The 27,618-nt window shown below is 39.1% G+C and overlaps 1 protein-coding gene across 1 annotated transcript in view; it reads right to left on the reverse strand.

The window, feature by feature from the left end:
- Positions 1–27,618, reverse strand: part of agap3 (ArfGAP with GTPase domain, ankyrin repeat and PH domain 3) — a 168,340-nt gene that overhangs the window by 6,421 nt on the left and 134,301 nt on the right. The window contains exons 13-16 of the mRNA XM_030767656.1: positions 24,608–24,772; positions 10,209–10,363; positions 9,534–9,624; positions 8,440–8,662 (exon numbers count right to left, since the gene is read on the reverse strand). Coding sequence (XP_030623516.1) covers positions 8,440–8,662; positions 9,534–9,624; positions 10,209–10,363; positions 24,608–24,772 — 634 coding nt within the window. The remainder of the gene's footprint in view (positions 1–8,439; positions 8,663–9,533; positions 9,625–10,208; positions 10,364–24,607; positions 24,773–27,618) is intronic.

Consider the following 27,618-nt stretch of genomic DNA (forward strand, 5'->3'; position numbering starts at 1 on the left):
TTAGATTCAGTTAACATCTCAAAACCATTAAATGACAGAAATTTACCTACAGATTGTTAGTTAGTTAGTTGCCTGTATGCTCCAGCTGAAAGTAACAAAAAGGTTAAATATATTTAAAATCAGTATTCAAACTCAAAAACAATTTTTGTAAAAATACATTTATAAAGGAAATCATAGTCATGTGAATGCATTTTTACATAGATCAAACTCTTTAAACCATAACATCCCCAATAACTTGTCAGAATCAGATTTTATAAGGATAAAAGCAATCTTAAGAGGTTAACTGCTAGCAGAAATATTTCCATGGGGACCACTAGCTTCATGTTTACTTAAAAAAGCTTTCAACACATGTGCACACACCCACCCCCCCCCCCCCACACACACACACACAAATCCAACATAGCGACTGATAATGACACAGAGGCGGGGTGCTCAGGTGGTGCCGTGGAGAGGACATTGGCTGGTCCACCCTGAGGAGATCCTGGTTCATATCCCGGGCCTCCCATAGTGATGCTTGTGGCCTGGCCTTACAGATATAATTATCAGTGTTCCCGGCTGGAAGCCTGCAAGGGATCATCACCCTGTTGTAACAATAGCGACTCCCATTCATTGGTCAAGGGACGCCAAACTGGTAGTGGACAGATCTAGTGAACATTTTTACAAACTATCTACGTATTCTTCTCAGATTTGAAATTTCTGATTCAAATTGGATTTCTCATTTTGAATATATTAACCCTTTTATTACATGTAAAACATTTTTTAGTTTTGTAATAGACTTTCACCTTGAGAAAACAATTTCTGTTAACTGAGTTTCTTTTAACTACCAATCCTTTTGACACTTTCTCTTATGGTAAATTACTGTCATGTCATGTTTTTGACATGTTGACTGAATCCAAGGCATTTTATTTATTTATTTATTTTTTCATTTTATGGTTCATTCTATGGCTTTTGGTTTGCTCGCTGTCTACCATGCTTTTGACTGTTTTTTTAATCTTTTTTTTTTTTTTTTTTTTTTTTTACGGGGTAGGCTTCAGGAAGAGAGCATGCTAAAATTAAAGGTATATTGAGGTATATATATAGTGCAAAAAGGGAATAAATGAGGTCTTTTTGTTTTCTGTACGTTACATATTATGAGAATGTATTGGTTGTATGTTCAGTTTGAATGAAATTGTGTTTCCTTGTGAGAGTGTGTCTGTCACAGTCATGTGCAGATTTACTTGTATGACAGGAGACAGACAATAGCTTTGATAGAAATATCAGACAGCAGAACAGTTCAACTGTATGAACCTCATTGACCTCTGCTCCTCTGAAAGCTGCCATGCAGAAATGTATGTGTAGGGCCCCGCTGGTTTTGATAAATCACAGAGGACCATTGACTAATTTCTCTTAAAATGGGTATTGTGCTTATAATGGGTGTTAATGGTTGTAATGTATACGTATCTTGTGTGCATGCACATGCGTGTGTGCAAGTCTGCGTGTGTGTGTGTGTGTGTGTGTGTGTGTGTGTGTGTGCTCGCGCCTGTATTAGTGAATTGATCTTATTGGTCCATTTTGTTTTTGTTAGACACAATTCTGTTCTTGAAAGATTTGATGGACATGTCCTTTACCAATCACACTGTAGAAATTGTCAAACAGCCAATTATAATTAATCTTTGATTTTATCTCTTAAAAAAAAAGGGGGGGGGGGGTGATGGGAACAAGGGTGAAAAAAGTGAATGGATGAGAGAAACAGAGCGAGAGAGTGCTGGTAGTACAGAAAACAGCAAATAGAGTGAAATATCAAGGATTTAAGAAAAAAAAAAGTTGCAGAAGGACTAATTGTGTATGACTTTAAGTCAAAATTTGATTTTGACTCAAGTGGAACCCATAAGGGCCTTAAAATTGGACTAACTCAGGGACTGAGTTCAGGAAGGTAGCCAGTGAGCTCGCTGCTTTCCATGCGATTGAGGAGAGTGTGGTGGCAGACAGTTCAGGTGGTGGGGAACACATCCGACTCAGGACTACCTCACCACAACGGACAGAATTGGTTCATCGCAGACACTGGGTGATCACTCAAACATTTTCATGCCTTTCTGATTTTTTTAGAGCTCTCTGGTCCCTGTCACTGATAGCACAGAGGCTAGGATGAAAATTCAGTTTTCTCCCACAAGAAAATTTGGATGCAAAGAATTCCATAAGGTTTTGGAAAGACATGAGGGAGAGAATGGAATAGAGCGAGGGTGGTAGAACATGAGGTAACCCTTCATGAGAACCAGATTTTAAGGTGGAGGAGAATGTTTTCTCCACCAGTGAAAGGCAAACCAGGAAATGGTTAAAAACAGACAGGCAAGGAGAGTTAGTGGCGTGATTCATTTTTATTACAGCCATTGCCCGGTGGGGGTGATGCCATGGCAAATAATTTCTGAAACAAAGTGGAGGAGAGGAGCTTCTCATCAGACCTATTACCTGCTCTGGCCAAGGGGCATGGGGGGCATGGAGGTGGGAGCTGAAGAGCCCATAGATGAGGGATAGCTGTCCATGTCCATGTCTACCACCCAGCGCTCCCAAACATACATACATACATATACACATACAAACAAATATATATATATATATATATATATATATATATATATATATATATATAGAGAGAGAGAGAGAGAGAGAGAGAGAGAGAGAGAGAGAGAGAGATACCTATATATAGATGTACACACACACACACACACACACACACACATATATATATACAAAGAGAGAGAGAGAGAGAGAGAGAGGGAGAGAGATGGTATGATTTTCAGTGTGAAATCTGAATGGAAAAAAAAAAAAAAAACCCGTCAGATTCAAATCTCAGTGGTTTCAGGTTCGATTGTGAAAAGGTGCATGCAAAATGTAGAGCTGAGGAATGAAATGTGTGTGTGTGTGTGTGTGTGTGTGTGTGTGTGTGTGTGAGTGTATGTGCATAAACAATGAAAGAATCAATGAAGAATCAGGAGAATCCTGTCTCACTGGCAGCTGAAATGTCTCTTCTGTTAATTTTGCCCAAACATAGTAGACAATTAGAGATGGCAAGCACACAGAATTGCCAAGTCCTAATTAAAGTGACAACTCCCCTCTAGTGCACAGTCTCATAGTCAATATAAAGTCACAAGGCTTTGTGCGTCAATGTGTCTTTGTCAAAACAAGATTAATTGTATTCCACAGATTTACGACATACTCTGTAAATCTATCAGTCTGTTTAATGGATTATCAGACATCCCAATGATCGATATCTGTATATGTAGATCATCTATTTACCTAAACCATTTCAACAATCATGGCATAAAAAAATGCTCACTCTAGTGTGCAGTTAGTTGGTTGAGTCAATCCTCATTCTATTACACACTGAACTGCAATCAGTTCTGAGCTTGTGTTCACACCTGGCCAAAGATATTATTTTGGTAGTCATTATTTACACTTTAAACAAGTGACCGCTTCAACAAATAAACCCTTAACTGATTACAAGTAAATATCCAAAATCGATGGCCAAGCTTTTTCATCAATGCTGCGGCATATGTATACTGTGTATCTGTGTAACTCACTGACAGCGAAATATTCACAGTGTCTATGGTAGCGCCATACTTGTGTGAGATGCCTGGATACAATAAAGGAACACTGTCTTAATCACTCTGTTCTGACTCTAAAACTTCACTAAGAACAGACAACAAATAATATAATCTCTCACATTTTTAGATTTGACACGCAGGTTGATTTAAAGAATTAAACTAACCATGTGGATGGATGACTTTTTGCTTTTAAGATACAAACAAGATCAAGGGCCGTTCAGTCAGATTGTGACTTGTTGTGACTCATGTTTAAATCAGGTGTCATAAGAGTAAATGAAAGAATGAAGGAAAGAGAGGAAGCGTGTCACAAAGCTCTCATATATCACTGCTCATTAGCACCTAAAAGAAGAAAAAGACAAGAGAACCAGAACTGACAAGAAACTTTCAACCAGAACTGCTTAAATTCTGTTTTTTGGTTTTTTTTTGCTTTTGTTTTTAGTCTTTGTGTGTCTGTGTGTATTTGCAGATTTGCAAAGTATTATTTAGTGTTAGTCTGTTGTAACATGCAAAACATCTTTTCCATGTGTTCTGACTTAGCTCAGTATGTTCTAAATTAAATCAATATGTTTATCCTTTCAAATGCCACCACTAGAAAATTTTATTTATCAATAAAAACATGCTTCATCTAAACTCACAGAAATGGGAGTAAGTTTCATGCAAACAGATGGATTTGTACATTTGATGTGATTTATAAAGGTTGACAACTGTTTTTACTACTATTACAACATTATTTAACATTTCTGTACACTACATGAATGCTGAAGTTACGAAAGTGAGAAGAACATATTTTCTGCAATTAAGGAGCATGTAACAAAGCTGACATAATGTTCACCAAGAGTTTGGCTTTTTTTAAATCCCAGAGACCAAATGAATATTGTAGTGACTGCATATGGTGAAATGCCATTGTAAACAGCTTGTCTGCATGTGAAAGGAGAGCGATTCAGTACAGTGATGTCCATGGTCACTTCTCCATTGTCATTTTGCGCCAGCACGATGCAGCCTAATGATAAACAATGTTGACTCGTGCCTGTCATAATGCAAATGAAAGTACTACAGGTGTATCACTGTATCAGTTATCATGGCAACTTTATCTCCTACAAACAGGAAATTGTTTGCTTCTGCATTTTATTTTTCTGTGCAAGAAAATGAGCTGCCATTGTCGGCGCTTTTAGTAAAGGAAAACAGTAAGAGACCTGTGCCTTTCTACAAGATATATACTGCAGGAAAGCAAGCTCTCCCCAATTCATCGTCCCACAACAAGATAGAGCATTATAAAAATCATTGTCTGCTCAACAATGTAATAACGACACTGCCTAAGAGCATCACTTATGGCATTAATGAGTTTTTCAATGTTGTTTGTGGGACATAATGCATAGAGTTTCAGACAGCACAAGTGATTCAAATCTACTGACAATGAAAAACATTCCCTCCTACAGCAACAAGCCTGATAAGTGAGGTGTAAGAGAAGGATATCAGCATCAATAGTCTTTCATCAAGTCAAATGTGTACTGCTACAGCCTAAGAACCATTCAATAGATAAATGTGACATAGGTAGATATGGACAGAGAGAGGGAGAGAGGCAGAGAGAGAATGAAGAGGGGTTGGCTCAGGTTAACCTTGCCCTCAATCAGTGCCTAGAGGTCATGTTGTTTATCCAACTACACTTATGCTTTACTTTAATACAGCCTCTATGCCTTGGTAACCTACATCTACAAAATATGTACATGTTACACTAATACAGCCTCTATGACACTATAATCTACATCTACAAAATATTTATACTGTGCATTAATACTGCCCCTATGATTTCATAAAATACGTCTACAAAATTTCAATATTTTACTCTAATACAGCTCATACGACATCATAACCTACATCTACAAAATATTTACATCTTACTTTAACACAGCTTCTATGGCATTATAATCTACCTGAGCAAAATATTTATATCGCACATTAATACAGCCTCTAGAAAATCATAACCTACATCTAAAAGATATTAACATTTTACTGTAATACAGCCTCTGTGATTCCGTAATCTATATCTACAAAATATTTACATTTTAGACTAATACAGGCTCTAAGACATCATAATCTATATCTACAAAATATTTATACTTAACTTCAATATAGCCTCGGTCAAATATTTTACAACTTGACTCTTTTCTAAGACCCTTTTTTAAGGAGACAACATCCTCAAGTGTGCACAGGAAGGATGGGCAAAATGAAACCTGTCGGACATCCAGTCAGAAAAAACAAACACTTGAACAAATACAAGGAATAACAAAGGTTGTGTACTACTCATAAAATAGATGCTCAAACAGTATGTTTGAGTGAGTATTAAGACTATTGACAGGTCTGCAGATGGGTGTGTGTGTGGAAGGGGTGTCTGTCACAATGTGTGGTAAATAGATGGCAAGGCTGGCCAGACACCCCCACAGCTCAGCCCAAAGGCTTCAGCTTTAGCGCAATGATGGTTTTGTTAATTATCAGCATCTCCTCACACTAGGTCATTAGTCACAAAGGACAGGATAGGGCCCCAAGAAAATTCCCCCGGACAATCAGGAAGTCTTGATGGGAAGGGGCTGAAGAGACAGAGCTGAGACCAAGTTCACCCCTGACAAACTCTTACTCAGGTTCAGACAATGACTGGCTCCTATTAACACACCATTGCTGTATCTGCACAGTCTAAAGGCATCCATGCGTATTTTTTCTTCTATATATAGTTATATACATGGAAATGTCCTCTTCAAGATATTAAGGAAAATGTTTTAGTTAAAAGTAAATTATTACAAATGACATCAGGCTACAGTTACCTTAGTGAAGTTCATACCTGTGCTTTCTATGTGCTTTCCTATTTCATAAAAAAATACACTTTAAAAGATCATTTTCAGATAACCTACACATGTTAATCCCAAATAAGAGTGGTGTCTGTATAACTTGTTTAAAGAATTGGATAAGAAAAAATGAGCTGCTGACATCTGTATTAATAGTAGTTTGAAAGTAAACTCTAAAGGAATCTTCTGAAAAGCCTCTGTGACTGTCAGCCAAAGCCACCAAATACCATCTACCTAATTAGCCCCGCTGAGTACATGTCACCTGACCTGACACATCACCTCCCTTAAATCAAGGGTCCTTATTCTGACCTAGCCAAAGACTTTTGGGATGCCACAATATCACTTAGACTAACCTGGGGGCAGAGGTCTACAAACATTTAAGCTAGATTTTACACCAGTTCTGAGGAATATTGGATTTAAATGGGAATGACAGAGAACTGACAGAGTTCAGTCTGATAAAATTCCATTACTAGGGGATGAGTCATCTCAAATTACTAATCTCATAGATGAGTCAGGCAGAGGGGAATGATGAATTCAATTCCCAAATATATAAATATAACTCTGAATATATAAATATAATTCCTGAATATATAAATATAACTCCTGAATATAGAAAAGGTAATTCTGAATATATAAAGGTTAGTTTGTACTCAGGCATATCACAAGACAGTTGTTTTCTTTTTTGAATAATTTCTTTTTTCCCCTTCATAGACTACTGAGTGAGCAAAACAAGTTTAACATTAACATTTAACAGGATCGTTTAAAGCTACTATTCTGGTCATCTAATATTGTGGTGGTAGTACTGTTTTTTTTCTGTTTGTTCAAGACGATCAGTGACTGAATTCAATAAGTCATTTAATGATGCGCAAAGACAGGCCAACAAAGACAGTACATTTGCATTTGCAGCTGGGGGAAACCATTAAGAGCTATCATACAAAGCCAAAATGATATTGGTATGGTCCTCAAGATGCTTTGATGTTGTTTCTAATGTTTACATTTGCTTGGTCTTTGGAGAAATAAGAAAGAAAATGATCTAATCTTGTAAAATAATTTTGTAAATCTGCAATATTGATCATAAATGTACCAAAATTTTCTAACTGTGCTAATGAAACTGCTAATGTGCAAATAAAATGGTGGTGGTGCCAATTGATCATGTGATTGATTTAAGACCTCACTGTTTCCTGAGACAGTTTTATATTAATATATTCAGGAATTATAATTATATATTTAGGAATTACATTTATATATTCCGGTTTATATTTTTACGTTCAGAGTTACATTTTTATATATATATATATATATATATATATATATATATATATAGATATATAGATATATAGATAGATAGATATATTCAGACTTACATTAATATATTCTGGAATTATATTTATATATACATTTACATATTCTGGCTTATATCTCTATATTCAATCATATTTATATATTCAGGAATTGAATTTATATATTCAGTTACATTTATATATTTCCTGTTTGGCCCCTGTATATATATGTGTGTGTGTGTGTGTGTGTGTGTGTGTGTGTGTGTGTGTGTGTGTGTGTGTATATATACACACACACACACACACGCACACATATCGATATATCAGTATATTTTAGTGGTCATGAGAGAGACATCACCCAGAGCACAAACAAGGGCTATAGTCCTCATGCTCTCTGAGTGTGCTTTATTCGAACATGTTGAATCTCTGGCTTACTTTAGGCTAGTCATTTTATTAAAGCAATGAAAAAATGTCTATGATGACATCCTTTCCGTGAAACTTTCTTTAGTACTTTCTACAATACCATAATTTCTGTGGTATGTGCTGAGTGGGAAAGTATTCCTGGTATAAAAAAGCTGGTGAATTCAGAGACACGTTTAGAATATACCAACAAATTAATTTCAGACAAAAAATGTCTTTAAGACATGTTCAACAGGATTAATTTATTGAGAATTCAAAAGCTTTTAATGCTTTAGCCATGTGGCATTTTTCTTCATCACGTCCAAGGAACCTATTCCTCACCTGCTACTCTCTGGTCCAGGCTTGGTGTAACCCTCCAGTGCTCCCTCCCACACGCTGTTGGCCATGGCATTGCCTATGGCTGTCATCACCATACTCAGCTCCACAGGCCAGTCATCCAGGTCCAGAGAGCGCACACGTGACAGGTGGGTACCGAGGTTCCTGTGGATCCCGGAGCATTCAATACAGATCAGAGCTCCTAAGTTCAAACTGGCCCAGTCGGGGTCTGAGTGGGGGACAGAAGAGAAAACCTGTAAGTTTCATATCAGTGAGGCTGGGTCTGTTTCAGGTCCCACAAATGAGAAATTTAGTGTCCTTCTGCATCTGTAGCTTAACAACAACTGTAACTCATTCAGAGTGTTTGTTGTCAACACTACTGATGTGAATGTGCATTAAAAATTGTCTCAGCATTTTTACACATAACAGTTCATTCCCCTTAAAATTCTTGCTTGTTTCACTCTGGATGTAGAAGGTCTCGCTCATCACAATAATAGCTCTTATAACAATCTAGTAATAAGCCCTTCCTCAACCCCTAAGGATTCCCTGCCTACTGGGGGTATACCTAACAAGCTTGTTTGATTAAAGCACCCTGAAGGAGCAGAATAAACAGGAGAGATTTGGCTGCATACCTTGTCCAGCTGCTGAGTCAGACCTCTTAAAGCTGTGCTTATTAAACTCTAATGAAATCTTATCCCAATAGTTCTGTTCAGCTACAAAATTATTTTAAATTTTCAAATCTTCTTAGTATGTTTGTCCTAAACAGTTGTATTTTACATTAGTCTGATGCAGTTAAGGGGTTTTGGTTGTTCTTATGTTATGAATATTTAAAATATTATTTCTCTGTTTTTGACAAGCTGCTTCTCTTTGTGACTGTTGCCTTTGTCTTGTTCTTTGGGAGGCTCAGGCCCAGTACCCTGTCAAGCTGTTTGTGAGTGTCTATGGCAAAAAACACTACATAAAACCGAATGGGGCTGTATTCATATAGAAATGCAAAATATAATCACTTAATCATTTACATTGAATTTAAGATCAAAGATTATTCACATATGTTACTAAGCCATGTACTCATACCAGTATTTGTTTTACAAATTACTTACTGCTGGCATCACAGTCCACACAGAAGCTATTGCCTCTGACATTCCTTATGGACTGGATGGCCACTGCGTCACTTTGGCTTCCTAAACGGGACTACAGAGGAGTAAAATTCCGTTAGGAAGGCCAGGTGAAAGAGAGGTATTGTGGAGAGAAACAAACAAGGCTTTAAAGGACAGCATGTTACGAAAATGAAGTTGCTTCTCCCAGTGAGCTTGCAGAGGCCATATAGGTCTAGACTGTATGAGTTCTGTCAGCTTTAATAAGAAGTTTGCCATGCTGTACCGGAGCTGCAGAACTCTGTCACACACTTGGTCGCAACAGAGCAAATACAAGACAGAAAATGGGAAAAAGCACTGGGAACATGGGTGGAAAACATAGCCACCAAACACAAATATTATACAATAATAATTGTCCCATATCATCGGTGATGCTCCCCACCCCCAGCAAATCCATCTATATTCTTGTGTTTTTGGGTACATAAAGACATATGTAATGGTAAAGACTGGTTTATACCGCTATACATTTATAATGCTAAGCTACTGAACCATATGTCCAAAAGCTAATTATTTTCTCACATTCTGAATCAGCCATGCAGGTCAGTACATATATATCAGAACAATGAAAGAGGCTTTGGTTTTACCTGTTTGACCTTTTAAAATCTTTTCATTTGGGCATACCTTATTTTTGCTGCTCTCACAGGACTGTAAACTTGCAAATATCTGGCTCTCAATAGCTTGGACCCAGAGCTCCCTCTCTTCGTATGTGGACGCCTCAAAGTGCCAAGTCTGGCCCGTCAGAGACACAATGATGAACTCAAAGGACTCTTCTTGTTCTACAAACATACAGTGGTTCACAATTAATCACAATTAATTTTGCCTCCATATGCAGCTTCTGCCTTAAAAGGTATCTGGCCAACAAGTATGAAGCAAAGCCATGCCCAACAGGAACATGATTTCGTGCAGTTAGGATCATCATCAGGCAAGTTTTAAAAAGTTTAAATAGTTCTTAGTTAAAACTAAGCAATAATACACAAAGCAAAGCTTAAAATACTCTCTCCTCTAATAAAAGTTACAGAGCCTGTTACGTTAGCAGGGACTTTCATCTGATAAATAAATGACTGTATAAACTGAGGAAAGTTGAAACTAAACAATTTACAGATGTTGCAATGTGTTTTCTTATTCTGACAGATTCCAGTTTGGGAAAATGACCATGATACTGTGGGTCACAAGACTCCTCTCTCAGGAATTTGTTTCTGTAGTTAATGGGTAGACCCAGAAGATCTCAAAGTGCTCTGGTAGTTTTCACCCTTGGATGAAGTCTGCTTTCAGCCCCTTCCTCATGATAAAATTTGATTGTATGTGTCCTCAGCATTTGAAATGTCTTAACCCTTAATACGCTGTTCCAAAATACCTCTTAACTGTTAAGTAGTTCTTAACTTTTTTAACACAGTGCAATAAAAGAGCCACTTATATCTATATGTTTATTTAAAATGTTAATAATATCGCAATGATAAATGTGTGGGGTTAGCACCTGTATCAGTTAAAGTTAATTTGTTCAAATTATCATTAAGTTTAAAAGGGAAAAGTTCACAGTTTATGAGCAGCTATTTAAGAGGAAGCAAAAGATGGATTTACAAAGTCAACTTAATGTGTCATATTAAATACCGCATGTTAACTTCACAAAGTGTTTGTAATATTCTTTTGTAACCTCCTTCTGTCCCTTTGACCAGCAGGGGAAAAAAACTGTGAAAACAACTGAGAAAACCACCCATAACAAAGCAAATAGCTCTGATTATGCTGATGTGTCACATTTCAGTAAAGCTGTAACTAGTGACATAAAAGACTGCTAAATATCTGTTGATGATAGTGCTCGACCATAGTTTCATCCAGTTATGGAATGTGAGATATTGAGAACAGTTTCATTCTTGTTTTATGTACAGCACCCAGTAACCTACCTGTAATACTGGAAAAACCTCAGGCTGGGACAATTAGAGATAAATTTATAGTGTTTATTGTTTAGCTTGAAAATCGTTAAAGTCTTGTGTTTCTGTTGGAACGTGGGGTAAAATTAGCAGATTCTCACAATTACAGAATTTGAAATTACTCAAGTGTGGATTTGGTGCCGATACACTGGAGAGACAGATGTGTTACATTACTGTGTAATCACAGTGCTCTGGCAGAAACTAGTCACTCCAGGCTGAATGCAATAATCCAATTAGCTCCACGCCTTCCACAGTTATCTGATTAGTTCATAGAACTTAACTCCAGGTCAGAGGATCAATACAAAGCCAGGGGCTCAGTATCTAAATCAAGGACTGAGGGTGAAGGACCAATGTCCTCTTATTCTCTTTCCATTGTTTACATTTCAAGCGAAACACATCACAATGGAAACAACAGAGACGGGTCGACAAAAAACTAAGCCAGGTTTTCAGACAGTTCTCACTCACAAACACTTAATTATTCTAAAATGAATATTTCAAGCAATTTTGATACTCATAATCTGCCATATATTTTACACAATAAAATTGTGGATTATCAAAATATCTAGTTAAATCCAAACACTATTTTCCATTATATGTTCACTTAAATATTGGTTTGTATGGAGCGGCAGACAGAGTCTCCATGGATCTTGTTTTTTACCAATATGTTCAACACCAGTTTAATTATGTAGCATTCCTTGGAGTCCCATAATTGTACACCTTTGAATTTGCAGAAAACAAATTATTTTGATGGCTGGCCAGCCAGTAAATTAGCCATTACAGCAGCTAATTTTGATATGGAAATTTTAAAACATGGAAAGTTTCCAACTTAGGTGTTTTTGAAAATACAGAGAATAAACACTATACTAATTATGCAAGTCAGTTCCACAGAGTCACATATGTAAAATCATCATGGCCTTTATCATAAAAGACAAATGCCCTGGTATCTCAGTCAATCCCAAGAGGCTAAAATGTCTATCAAACTATCATTTTAAAGAGACATATACAGCTCATCTCCATAGGGTTGTGCATTAAGTTCATTTACAGTGTACATCTGTGTGTGTGTGTGTGTGTGTATGTGTGCGTGTGTGTGTATGTGTGTTGGCTGGGAGAGAAGACCACCTGCTGGGAAAACATGACCATGTTGTACAGCAACAAGTTTTTGGGAATTATTGTTCGGATGAAGCAGGGTGGCGGTTCTGCTTGGCAGGCCGCAGTTTAAATCCAATCAGAAGGCCAAGCATGGCAAGCAGGACAAATATGATTTGCCTTAATTAACATGTAACAATAAAAAGGCAAATGAGATGATAATGGCAGCATGTGTTTCTGCGTGGGAGACCTATCTCCCACTTTATTCCATCCTGTCCTAGATCTCCATGCTTCATAAAATTGATGGAGGGCGTCTGTCTGGGATACAGTGCCAGACAACCTACTGCACAATATATGCCTACTCCACAATATACAGCCATTCCATCTCTTCAGAGCACAACGTTAATCTCTATTAGAGGATCAATGACTTCAACCACAAGAGTAATAGGTTATGACTCTGATTAGATACTGGTACGTTGCGGAGTATTTATTTCTCCGAGGTGTTCACCATTAAGCTTTCTTTGATTAACCATTTAATGTTTAATGTTATGTGATTAATCATCAATTATATGGTTTATTCTTAATTACATTATGTAGGTGAAATGTAGCCCCATCTTTAACAAATTGATTTGTTAATAAACACATAGCACATGGCTACACTGACATTTTCAAAACCAAAATGGGCAGCTATACTTCTTTTGGCGCGGGATCAGATGTAAGGTGTTCATTTAAAAAAAAAAAAAAAACAGTAGTAAAATGTATTGGTATGTGCTGGTAGCAGCAGCCTAGAGGTCAGCTGATTCTAGATCTTTATTAAACACATTTTTTGGGCTACACTGTATGAGTAGTTTGACTGTCTGTATAATTTGGCTCTAATGTTTTCATGGGTAATTAGAGCATGTTGGAAGGGACAGTGTTTGCACATTAGGTTGTCTGATCTATGATCTGTACACAAATGGAGTGAACAGAGTTAATGACTTCATTAAAAATGACATGCTCAGCTCTTGTGTTTCCATTTTAGGGCTCATTCGTGGGGCTCTTTTAGAAGTAACAGATATAAATCAGTTGAACAGGATATACAATACTTAAGAGAACTGATCAATATAAGAAAATATTTATATTTCTGTACATTGTTTTTGTCGTTTTTAAACGCAATATCTCTCTGAGAACATAACTTCAGATTAAGACTATGGTGTATGGACTGGTTGCCCTGGCTAATATGAGGGTTAACCCCAGGGCAATGGGGAAAACCCATGAAAATGACACTTAGTCCATAATTAGCTGTTATTTTGAACCCAGTAGATGTGAACACACCAATCGCACTTGGATGTGGAGCAAAACATCCAGACTCAGAGATTGTGAGATGGCGGTCATGGTCTGTTTCCATACAAACTTTGATGCAATCCGTTTGAGGTACGAATGTGATCTGTCACGGATTTGGATCCAGTGACAAGAAATTCTTTGTATTACAGGTAAAATGTGTGTGTGTGTGTGTGTGTCTGACCAGCTAGTTGTGCCTCTGGCTTGTCTTTGGCTTGTTCCATCTGGACCAGTCCTCTAGCTGCTACCGTAGGCACACACCAGGCTCAACATCCCTGGTGAGCCGGTACAGTCAGCAGCTGCCAACGCCGAACTCCGGGTGGCGGTTAACTAACTAACCTCAGCTTGTCTGAGTTGGGGTATGTGGAACCCCTGGTGGATGAAATTCCACTTAAGGGTCTCTGCATCACTGCATCCAGGACCACCTCCAGTCATCTTGACTACATCTTGCCACTGGGTACAGATGGGGCTGGACGAGAGAGTGAGGATGACGCTGCACAACTCGCCCTCGCTGAAATCAGAGTTCTTTGCGCAAGCCATGGGACCCTACCACCGTCATTTATCCAAGTCCTGTGGCGATGGCCAAGCACCAAACCTAAGGCATGGATATGCTGGAGGCTGTAGCCGCAAACCTGCAGGCAGGTGGCTCGGGATATTGGTCATTCCCTCGCTGAATTGAAGCAGTCCAGCAGCACCCTGAGAAGTCCGGCAGCACCCTGAGCGCCTGAGCAGCCCTATTCAGGATCACACTGATCACTTCCACAGTGAGGAAAGGGTTAGAAAAGGCACCCTAAACATTGTCTGCTTAAAAAACTTCCTGGCCAGCCTACCACAGCTGGCAGGATCCCATACCTGTGATCGAAAAACAAATGAAATGAAAAAAAACCAAGGTGATATCACTCACTGCTGGAATGTGCACACTTTGATGGACACATCTGGACCAGTTACATAAACATAGCCATTAACTTAATACCATGACTAACAGTCAGTCAGACTAACTAAAGACTCCTAAGTAGGACTGTTGCATAAAACAAACTCACAGCTTTCTTTGGTAAGACAGGATAATTCGCATTGCATTGCGGGATAAGTAAGACACTGATCGAGTCTGAACAAAATGGCTGACAGCGGGCACTCGGCACAGCTTTCTTTGGCGGAAAATAGCTGTATTTTAATGAATAAATTCTGTGATTACACTGCAAATAATGAAAAAAAACACAAGGTCGTGGAGCACAATAACTAAAAAAGATAACAGCTTTAATCCATCAGTGCCCTGAACCGTTAAAGACGTAGCCTACAGAAATGAAAAAAACATGGTACAAGAGGCAAAGAAGGAAATATATAAGCGTAAAAATCCAGCCACAAGAGTTCCAAGAACATAACTGAAGAGAGCAACAGAATTGTTTAATAAAATATATGGTGATGAATCTCCAATGTTTTAGGGAGTCCCTAGAGAGAGATGGAGCGCAAAGTTACCTACAAGCCACAGCCCCTGGCAACGGTAAATACAATGCCTCAGACGGTAAAAGTTAGCCTGGGGGTAGTGAGGCTTAGTTTTTGGTCTTAAATTAGACCGGTCTAAGTATTTATGTAACTGACTGAAAAAGTTAAGATCAGTCTTAAATGAAAATTTCAGATGACTAACTTTTAAGACTAGTCTAAAACCGTTTTATGCAACCAGCTCCTGGATCAATAAGACCTGAGAGACGCACTGCCTTTGTGGGCAGAGAGCTAGCAAGATACAATGTAGATATTGCTTCCCTTAGTGAGACCCAGCTGGCCGACACTGGACAACTACTACACAGAACTTTATCAATAATCTTCCAGAGTCAACTTTGATTGGATCACTGTCACACTCCACAGAACTTGATCAGGCAACTGAATCCTTAGAGTCAGTGTTCCGCAACACCTTAGATAATGTGGCCCCACTTAAAAGGAAAATAATGAGAGAGAAAAAATTTGCTCCCTGGTATTATGATCACACACGCACCATAAAACTTACCACTCGAAAATAAGAACATAAATGGCGCCAAACTAAATTGGTAGTATTCCAGTTAGCATGGAAGGAGAGCCTCCTCAGCTACAGAAAAGCTCTTAATGCCGCTAGATCAACGTATCTTTCTAACCGTAATAGAAGTTAACAAAAACAATCCTAGATTCTTATTTAATATTGTATGAAAACTAACTGGGAATAAGAGCACCTCGGAAACATGCACACCATCAATATACAGTGGCGACGACTTCATGAATTCTTTCAACAGCAAAATTGAAAATATCAGGCAAACAATTCAGACTATAAATTTAAAACCAGATAATTTGATAACTGTAGATAACATATCAGATCAGTGATTAGAATGTTTTACCCCCCCTTCAAGCGACCGAATTAACCTCACTAATTTCTTCATCAAAATTACCAACTTGTGTATTAGATCCTTGACCTACACGTTTCCTCAAACAGGTACTACCAGTAGTCATCGAACCTCTTCTAAAAATAATCTATTCCTCCCTTAGCACTGGCTATATACCTAAATCCTTTAAACTAGCAGTTATCAAACGCCTAATTAAAAAACCTGACCTTGACCCCTGTTCGTTGTCCAACTATACACCAATATCAAACCTCCCCTTTATCTCCAAGATTCTAGAAAAGGCTGTAGCACAGCAGTTATGCTCATACCTACATAGGAACAACATTCATGAAATGTATCAGACAGGATTTAGGCCTCATTATAGCACAGAGACAGCACTGGTTAAAGTTGTAAATGACCTACTATTGGCCTCTGATCAGGGTTGTGTCTTCTTGCCTGTGTTGCTTGACCTTAGTGCAGCCTTTGACACCATCGATCATACTATTCTCCTTGATAGACTAGAAAATGTTGTTGGAGTTAAAGTCAGCCAAGAACAAAATGCTTATCTATATATGGCATTCATTGATTTAACAAAAGCATTTGACAGAGTCAGCTGGGAGGGCCTATGGAAGACTATGGACAAGTACGGACATTCAGACAAATTCATCGGCATAGTGCGCAAACGCCGTGACAGCACGATGGCCAGCATCAAAGACCAGCAAGAACTCTCCGATCCGATAATCACAAATGAGGTGAAGCAAGGCTGCATCCTAGCACCAACACTTCTTCAGCATGGTATTTTCTGCCATGCTGCAAAACTCATTCCAGAACAACAACACTGGAATTAGTTTCATCTACTGTTATGATGGTGGGCTATTCAATCTGTAGAGGATGCAAGCCATAACATTCACTGTTTTCTTTTTTGTTTGCTGATGACTGTGCTCTGGTTGTTGGCTCAAATGAAGAACTTGAGGCCAGCATGGACCACTTCTTCTCAGCTTGCAGCAACTTCAGCCTAACAATCAGCACAAGGAAGACTGAAGTCCTGCACCAACCCTCTCCTGGGAAACTCTACACTGAGCCCAACATTTTTTTTAAACGACCAAAAGCTTTCAGCTGTTGACAAATTTACTTATATTTGAAGTAGTCTGTCTCGTGCTGTACACATAGATGATAAAATTAACATCAGGATTGTCGATGCCAGTGCAGCCCTTGGGCATCTATGTGACTTGGTATGGGAAAGGACTGGCATCAAGCAGGAGACAAAACTGAAGGTCTACCAGTCTGTCATTTTACCAACTCTTCAGAGAAGCCTGTACAGTCTACCAGTGCCACACCAGGAAATTGAACCATCTCCACCTGAGCTGTCTGAGGAAACTGCTGAGGATCAAGTGGCAGGACAGAATCCCTGACACTGAAGTCTTCAGCAGGGCCAGTATTCCCAGCATCTCCACCCTGCTTGCGAAGGCACAGCTCAGATGGACTGGCCACGTGACCAGAATGCCCTGCACGAGACTGCCAAAACAAGTCTTCTTTGGCGAACTGAAAAATATCAAGCGAGCGCCAGGTGGCCCCAAAATGCGCTACAAAGATACCCTGGAAGCCTCCTTGAAGAGTTTTGGATTTGACCTGAAAAGCTGGGAATCCCTAGCTCAGGGCTGACCTCCTTGGAGAAGAGAAGTCCAGGAAGTCCTCTGTGAGAGCAGGAGAAGCTCCAGTGCTATGTTGAAGAGGCAGCAGCACAAATCTGCCAAGAAAGGACTTGCAGCTGCACCTCAGAGCTTTACATTCTCCCTGACTTGTCCAGTGTGCCACAGAGAATTCCGGGCTCAGACTGGTCTGTTCAGCCATATGCACACCCATCAAAACCCAACTAAATGAGACATGCCATGGTAATCCTCAACTACGATGGACGAACAAGATGGTGTGTGTGTGTGTGTGTTATAGCACTCACTACAGACTTTCTTGTGGGTAATAAGGCTAGTTGAGTGAAATGAGTGGAGGGAAAACTTGGAGCACCGAGGGGGGTACGATGCCTAACCGGTGTTTGCGCAGACGACCATATATGGCAGGAGCCTAGGAAACTCATAAAAACACTTAAGTTTTTAAAATGTTTAGAGCCCATAGAAGAGAGCAGGGATTTAACCAGACCGTAGATCAGTGCCACATGAAAACAAAATAAAACAAAAAAACCTTATAATTTTAAAGTGACAAAACTTTAAAAGTGACAAAACTTTAAAATCCTCCCAGTAGCATATAAGGTGACATATTGAAGATACAGATGACAATTGAAAATTGCTGTCATCTGATCCTTTGGCAGTTGGTATTCTGCACACAGAGCTGTCTCCGGTAAATAAAGCTAATTATTTTAAATACCAGTGTACCAGGGCTGTTGTAGGCTCTGTATGTTGAATTTTCCCAAGAAAAAAAATCCATGAGGGATTTACTGATACCTAGGTTCACTTGAAATTTTACTGCATGAAACATAGCTGAACCAATGACCAATGGCAACAAAATAGCCAATCATCTCCTGATTTGGTCTGAAGCAAATGGACCATAGGTTTGAAAATGCTTTTAATGACCAACCACCCATGAGTCTTGCATTTCTTTATTTCTAGCAATAGCCCTTGACTAACAGTTTCAGTGATATTTCTAAGTCACAGTGAAATAGAGACCAAGACTGGGGAAGGAAGGAGCGTGAAAGAATGAAAGAGTTAAAAGGGGGAGGAAGGTAACAGTATTTACTCAGGCAGACCATCCTATCAACTATAAGCCTGGCAGCATCTGCTTCCACTCAGACATGCCTGAGGTTAGCAAATGCTAGGACCACAGCTGGTCCATTCAGTGTGACATGAGCCATATTCTACCAAAATACAGTACCTCATAACAGGAGTTCCATCAAGTCCACTGTTGAACACTGTGATATAAAATCGTGCCCATCCTACAGCACAAAAGCTCAAAAATGAAGAAGGCTGCTCTATGTTTGTCTGTTTTTATGATAAGTTGGGTAAGCATTATTCGATGGCTGACAGAACTTTGAACCGGTTGCCATGAATTAACAGGCAGTTGGGAAGAAGAAGGGATGCTGGTGCCATCTATAAATGTCAACAGCGCCGCTTGCTCATTTTACACATCATTAAAGCCAATATTCCTAACCTGTATTAGAGCAATCAGGAGAAGGCCATTACTGAGGCACAGGCCTGAAGGAAGAGTCAAAACTAAGAGAGGAGGAGATCCCTCTGACAAAAACACACACACACACGGCTGTATGCACCCACACACATAAAACAAAAAATAAGATACATGGGTGTATACACAGACACTTGCCTGCACACACACAACATATAAAACATGAGAAATAAGTGTGTATTCAAACACAGAAATATACATAATACAAAAAATGGAATGGGCCTGTATGTGTGTGTGTGTGAAGTAATTGAATACCTATCAAAGCTACATGTCTATGCAGCTGAACTTGATCAACTGTATAAAAGAACGAACAAACAAACAAACAACAACAACAAACAAACAAACAATAAAATGCATTCGGCTTGTTTCATTGTGTGTGTATGTGTGTGTGTGTGTGCATGTGTGTGTGTGTGTGTGTGTGTGTGTGTGTGTGTGTGTGTATGTGCACTGTTAAAATAATAATCTCTCTATTTCTTTTTCCAAAGTGCTGCATCCAGACTAGCCTCATTATGGAGCAAGGGGCTCTGGGGAGCACTCTGTGAAATAAGAGAAAGACAATACAAACTACTGAGATAAAGACCCGCCATTAATACAGGCACTTGAACTTTCATTTGCTACTGGACACTCAGAGTCCCAAAGGGTTTGACTCTCACCATCCTGAGGAGTCAAAAGAGGCACACAAATAACCATCCAAGAAACCTTACATGCGCCATGCTTAACACCATCCGTGAAACCTTTCATACCGCATGCTTAACACCATCCATGAAACCTTTTAGACAGTGTGCTTAACACCATCCATGAAACCTTTCATACACTGTGCTTAACACCATCCATGAAACCTTTCAGACAGCGTGCTTAACACCGTCTATGAAACCTTTCATACAGTGTGCTTAACACCATCCATGAAACCTTTCATACACTGTGCTTAACACCATCCAAGAAACCTTTCAGACAGTGTGCTAAACACTATCCATGAAACCTTTCAGACAGCGAGCTTAACACCATCCATGAAACCTTTCATATAGTGTGCTTAACACCATCCATGAAACCTTTCATACAGTGTGCATAACACCATCCATGAAACCTTTCAGACAGCGTGCTTAACACCATCCATGAAACCTTTCATACAGTGTGCTTAACATCATCCATGAAACCTTTCATACAGCATGCTTAATACTACCCTCGAAACCTTTCATACAGCGTGCTTAACATCATCCATGAAACCTTTCATACACTGTGCTTAACACCATTCATGAAACCTTTCATACAGCTTGCGTAGGACTGTTATGAACATTGTAACATTACTGTGGATCAGAGAGTCTCATTAGAAGACAGAAAATGGGAAGATAAAAGCCCTACGCAGTGTTGTAAACTGTTCACTGACAGTTCCACACATTCACGTGACACAAACACCCAGGGACAGTTTTATGGTTAATGTGTTATTGTTAATATGTCCTGTAATTCATAGCTCAGGTCTTCAACAATAGCCAATAGGTCGAATTATTTTAATGTCAAACACAGCACTGGCACCTGTGGCCAAGGAGCTTGTCTCATTCTGTCTCACTGTCTCATTCTGTCTCACTGTGTCTCATTATGTCTCATTTAAACCCAAATACCACAACCATTTGAAAATCTCCAGGCACTTACATTTAATGGTTGCTTTAAATGAGCAACACAAGTCTTTTTCAACCAACCTTTCCCAATCTGTTTTTTGGGGACTATACTTATAGATTTGGAAGACAAAGAGGAAGGTCATAACTCACTTACTTTAGATGGAGATAAATTTAACACCTGCTCGTAACTGTAAGACATCTCTGAGAAAAAAAATAGCATGTGTATAACAACAACAGCCTTTTTCTTCTGAATCATAACTAACCACTACAATTCTCCAAAACTGTATAGTTCTTTATCTGTTCTGTTTGTTTTATAAAACCTGTTTTCTCATCTTTGTCAAAAATGCCAATAATTTGGGGCGTGCTCAACTGTGACCAATGGCCAGAAGACGTAGAAGCTGTCATTGCTTTCTAATGCGGGTGAAATCAAAAGAAGTTTTGATTAGAGAACTAAATTAAGTCTTCTCCTGTCTGACATGAGCTGGTGCCACACAGTAGCTTAAAAAACACATACGATTTTACCATATCCTAAGACTCTACAAAGTATGACTCTACTTTTTGAATGTCACCACCATCTACAAACCTCTCTCTGTTTGTCTTCCTACCGTCTCTCTCTGTTTGGAAGCTAAAAATGAGATGACCATGTCTTTCCTGGTCCTGCCATGTGTTTCTTTCAGCCCACCCATTCACACCAATAAAAATTCCCATTATAATGATATATTTCTGAATAGTGCTTTTTTCATAAAAGGAATTCTTTTCTGACATTCCTAGACTGATGACATGAACCAGATGAGACCTTGCCTCAAATCAGGACAAAATTTGCCTCAAAACAGTTTTTAGTCTGTGCATTGAGTGCACCGATAGGCTCAGAGACATGTCACAGGACTAGTGAGACAAACTCCTGATATCTCCCTGGATCTCTGTAGTTCTGTGTGTATCACATGAATTGGATCTCTACTGTAGTTCTGTGGGTATCACATGAATTGGATCTCCGCTGTACTTCTGTGTGTATCATATGAATTGATAATGCTCTTGACAACACTCTGACCTCTCTAACAGTGCAGTGCTACTGACCTCTCTAACAGCACAGTGTTACTGACCTGCCAAACAGCACAATGCTACTGACCTGCCAAACAGCACAGTGCTACCGACCTCTCTAACAGTGCAGTGCTACTGACCTTCCTTACTTTGCCAGCAAATCACAGGTTTGTAAGCACTGGGAGAAAAATCAGTACTCATTTTCAGAATCTAGTCCTCGCACATTTTACCCAGCACAGTGATTTAGTTCAGTCAGCTTATATGCTAACTGCCATGCCCTTGATTAGGGATTAGTGGTGAGCAATGAAAAAAGTGCTAAGGGCAGAAAGACCTGTTGGATTCATCCAGCAATCTCAATCCCAGCATGATGTATTTTTAAATCAGTGCTTTTCCTGACAGTTCTGACTGTGGCCTGCCTTCCATAAAGACCTGAACCCTCACACACACACACACACACACACACACACACACACACACACACACACACACACACACACACACACACACACACAAGACAGCTCACCGTTTTAGAAAGCTATAGCAGTTTTTGATTTATGAAGCTTCACGCCAACTAAAATTCAATTTCTGCTACCATTCAGGAGCTCTGATTGCTCCATAAGTGAAATAAACTCATGGCAGTTTCTTGGAGGATCTAGGCTTGCTCTCTTCCCTTTGCGTTCTTCAACACCCACGTCCTGGCTGCTCCACTCAACTGACTCTGCTACTTAAGAAATGTGTCTGTATTCCAAAAGCTTCCACTGGAACAGAGAAGCAGATGTTAATGGAACATGCAGAAAGGAAAGATACGATGCAAAAGATGTGTTTTATTTTGATGGAGGACAAAAAGTTCTGGAAAACCTTTTATTTCCACAATTATTGACACCTTGTGCCACCCACCACAAAAAAACAAAATGTTGAAGGTCAATTATTCCATGTGTAATGAGACAGAACAAATGTTGAAGGAGGTTAAAGCATCTGACTGATGTTTTGATATGACTTTCTGATGGGAATTCACTAACCCCTACCCCAAATGTTAGTCATCCTTCACTTAGGGCCCTTCAGACCATTACAACAATATCAGCAGTGACACGAGGGCATTTGGATCCATTTGGACTTTTAAAGCACTAAAATCATGCTCAAATCAGACATTAACAGAAAGAGAATTTGCAGAATGTTGAGGACACACAAAACACAAGACAAGAAAGACAAATGAGCTATTGATACTAGCCACTGATGAGACTAACACCTACCTTGTCTGAGCATGTATGCAGAGCCTGCTTCAAAAGACAACCCAAACTGATAGAACACATAGTAATTATTCTTTCCCACATGGAATTAAACCAACATAACAAGCTAGATATTATTTAAGTTACTGAGGCATCATTGGTCTTTATTTTTATAAATATGTATGCTTTAATGTAAATCCTTCAGGTTATTATATATTTGTATGTTCAAATAAGTGACTGGTTATCAAAAGAGGAATATTTAGATTATATCAGCACTTGTGCAATTTGGAAGAGAATTTATTATTAATGTAATACTTTTAAATAGAAAAACTTATTGAGACACAGTAAATGGCGAAGAGGGTGAGTGAGTCATAGAGTATCATTCTGATTTTCACATCAAAAATGGCCCTAAAGTAGAAGTCCAAATGTGAATGATAATGAATGAAGAAACAAGAATGTCAAAATTATTGATAGACAGTGTCCACAGAGAAGATGGATGCCTCACTTTGGTGCCAATTGTATAAAAAATGTCTTTGTTCTCCTTCTTTGATAATGCCATCCAATTACATGTCTCCAAATGTCATTAGTGCAGGCGGAGGTGTCATGCTGACAAATTTGTGACATTATGACAATTTGTGTGTCTGAGATCACAGCAGCTCTGGCTTCATAAACAGTCTATGTTCCATGTGTCAGCTGATGATCAAAAGGTTATGTTGTTTAATGTAGATAAACCTGTATCTATTTGTTCAAGTATTAACACCAAATGATACATACGGACTCTCAAATCTTCAAGAGCCATGCAACTTTTTCATTCTGGATTTGTGGAAAATTGCCTAAATGTGTCTCTCAGATTATAAAAGTCATCCATTTTATTGAATAATATAAGTAATACAAACCAAATAAGTGAAATCCTGGTAGTACCTGATCTTTTTTCCTGTGACTCTATATTAACTCAGGACCCTAAAGCTCTGCATTCATTCAATAAACTCAAAAAGCTTGGGAATTTTCTCAGATTACCATTGTGCAGTGATGAGAAATGGATTAGGAGCAAAACAACCATTAGGTAGGAAACTGCATGGATGCACTCGACCCAAGGACAGTTTCAAACACATCGCTGAATCAAATTATTAGTCTTCTTACAGATACTGTGAGTAAGAAGGTGAAAACAATCACAGTGAAATGTGAAAGGTGTAATTGGCTCTGAAATATATTAATTTGGTAATCTTAGTAAAGTTCATACAAAAAGTGATGACACAAACTTGAGCTTTAATATGGCTGTACCTTCATTCCCTGCTGAGAGTCCATCTGGCTTGGTGATGCCTGTACTCTTTTTTCGTCTGTGTTTTTTGCGGTTGGCATGTGGCGAGGGTGGAGGCTCCAGCTTGGGGCTGGTGGCAGTGCCCATTGTGCCAGGGGTACAGCTGGCTGGCTCAGACATCCCATTGGCTGCTTAAAGAGAGAAGCAGATAGACTACACGCTAACAAGCAGTTCACATAAATGGTTTCATAAATGTCTATGCACAATGGGACATAGGAGGGCGCTGTCAAGTCTGTCTTCAGCCAAGTGTTTGTGCTCCTTATTACAATAATCAAATAACTACAGCTATCCTATAACAAACTAATTAAAAAGATGCTTCCTCAGGTATTCAAATATACAAGATTTCTCCACATATCTCTGATATAGAAGATCAGATTAGAGTGCCTGGCTTTCAAAAATCATTTCATCAGAGCCAACCGAGGGCAACCCCATTCCTTTCCAGTGGTGTCAAAGTAAAGGCCCAAAATTAGTTTCAGCAGCTCTGGTATTTTTTCATTTAAAATGTATTTGATTGTATTTCATGGCATACACAAAAAACTTGTTAGCATCCCCCTTTCATATTAAAAATCAAATTAATCATGCCACAAAACTCCATTTTAATGCTAGTTTGACAGCAAGGTGAAGAGCTCACAAATATTTTTTTTATTAAAGCTATTTTTTTGCATGAGCTAGGTCTGAGGTGATGAATTTTACAATTAAATTTCTTCTGCTATGGGAAAACACTGAATCTCAATCTCTTCAACATGAGTCACATGGAATTATATGGTAATCAGCAGAGTTTCGTATTGCTTCAAAACATTCATATAATAATCTAACTTGCATAAAAATTTTGGTTAAGACTTGGACAGAAATGAAGAAATGCTTTGATTTTCGATGACTTTGTTTTCTGTAACCATGACGTCAATCACAATGACTTTTATATTAATTAACCTGTAATTCTAACTGCTTCGGAGCAGCGTATGAACAAATTAAGAAAAAAACTTTCTTCCATATTAACCATTGAAACTGGATAGATTTATAGTTATAACTTTGCATAGCTTGCATACTTTGCAAATTTAACCCAGTTGCACTCTGATCTAATGAGACTAACCATTTGAGGTCTCTGAAGCTGGCAAGTTACTACATGACTGAAATAGCAAAGAGATGACATACAGTAAGCATCAAATTGGAGTCGAAAGGCTGGACTGGAAACAGTTTCATTTTTATTAAGGCTTATTAAAAATGAATGCTTCTAATATTATGGTTTTGAAGTGTATATATATATATATAAATATAAAAATGGGTAATTTTTTATTCATCCAGCACACCTTCGACTCATGTAAAAGACCATGTAATTTTGAGGAACAACAAACACCAGTGTGAATGCCCTTTTGTGGAATACCAGCATACCAGTGAACACCCCCACTTTTGAGCTATCTTCACAGTGCAAAGTTCTCAAGTCCTCAAAAAAAAAAGTGTTTATTAGCCAGACAAGTCACGACACTGAGATGAGATTTGCTCGTGTGGAGAAGCAAGAAATTGTTACATGAAATTTTCCCAGGGTCAGGCTGTTGACATGGGAGCCAGTGGGTGACGGTGAGCAGAAATGGCAGTTTCTTGTCTTTTACGGTGATTTTATAAATGTGATAGTAAGCGAGTGGTTGTGGGGTTGGTTAATGGAAGAGGGGGTGTTCGTTGGAAGCCAGGACCATCTCTCCAAGCCGTATGACAGCTGGACATAACTTTGTTGTCCCCTCCGGACGCCATTACCCACAACCCTCCATCCAGCCCAAGGGCAAAGGATGGCTCTCAGAGCGGCCCCCATATTGCTCCTTTCACACACACACACACACACACACGTGCGCGCGCGCGCGTGCACTCACACACAATGTATGTCTGACACCCGAAATCTCCTGTATTGTCTTGGCATCAGCAGCTCATTGTAATGTGGCAAATTCCATTAATCTCCCCAGGCCTGGGGTGTGTGTGTGTGTGTGTGTGTAAATGGACAAGTAGTCTGGGAGTTATTGCAGCTTGCATTGCCAAATCGTGCCTATTCTAATGGGGGAGACAGCCATTAGCCACTGTAGAGCATTAGGCCTAATTTGGTCATTACCTTTGGGGAGCTGGAGTGGCTCTTTAAGGAGGAGGAAATGGGGACAATGCAGGGGGTAGAGGATGCTAAAGTTGTAGATGTCCGGGTAGCTCAAGGCAACTGCTGCCATGCAACTGCTGCTGTTTCAGTCCCCATCAAAGAGTACGTACATCCCGATTTTAGAGCAACCCTAGACTCCAGACACTGAATACGTTTTGTCTGTTGACTGACAACCATCAGTTGAAACATTAATATACAGGAAACCATTTCGTCAGAAGAGCCTGCAGATGGATAATGAATTCAGGGAATACTGAGCTCTATGGGGTAAGAGTTTATTCGCACATGACAAAATTCCAACTAAAGGGTATAGCAATTATAATGCCATTTTGAAATCACAATTATAGTCATTATCAATACTGTGTTTTCAGATCTGATCACATGTAAATATAGTAGCACTGTCTCTGGGGTAAACAGCACTGGCAGTATTACTGACCACAGTTATAGCTTTTACGGCTCAGCACTGACTGTTATTAATGTTCAAATCAATAACTCATGATGGAAAACTGAAATGAAATTCACTGCATTTTAGTATTCATCATTGATATTCATGACTATTAGATGCTGTTCACACTTGGCCATTTTCAAGGGTGTAGCGCAGCCTACACCTGCCACACATGTTGTCTTGGCGACGCAAACGTCTGTTTCAATTTCCTCGCTCCTCTTCCCAACAGCACCCAGGGGACCAATCATTAAATGTCAGAGACAGCTATAGGCAGGAGACAACCCCCACCCACCCACACGCACGCACACGCACGCACACATACACGCACACATGCACACACACATGCACACACACACATACACGCACACATACACAAACACTCACACACGCACGCACAC

Source organism: Chanos chanos, chromosome 3, assembly GCF_902362185.1.
Source record: "Chanos chanos chromosome 3, fChaCha1.1, whole genome shotgun sequence".
Lineage (NCBI taxonomy): Eukaryota > Metazoa > Chordata > Actinopteri > Gonorynchiformes > Chanidae > Chanos > Chanos chanos.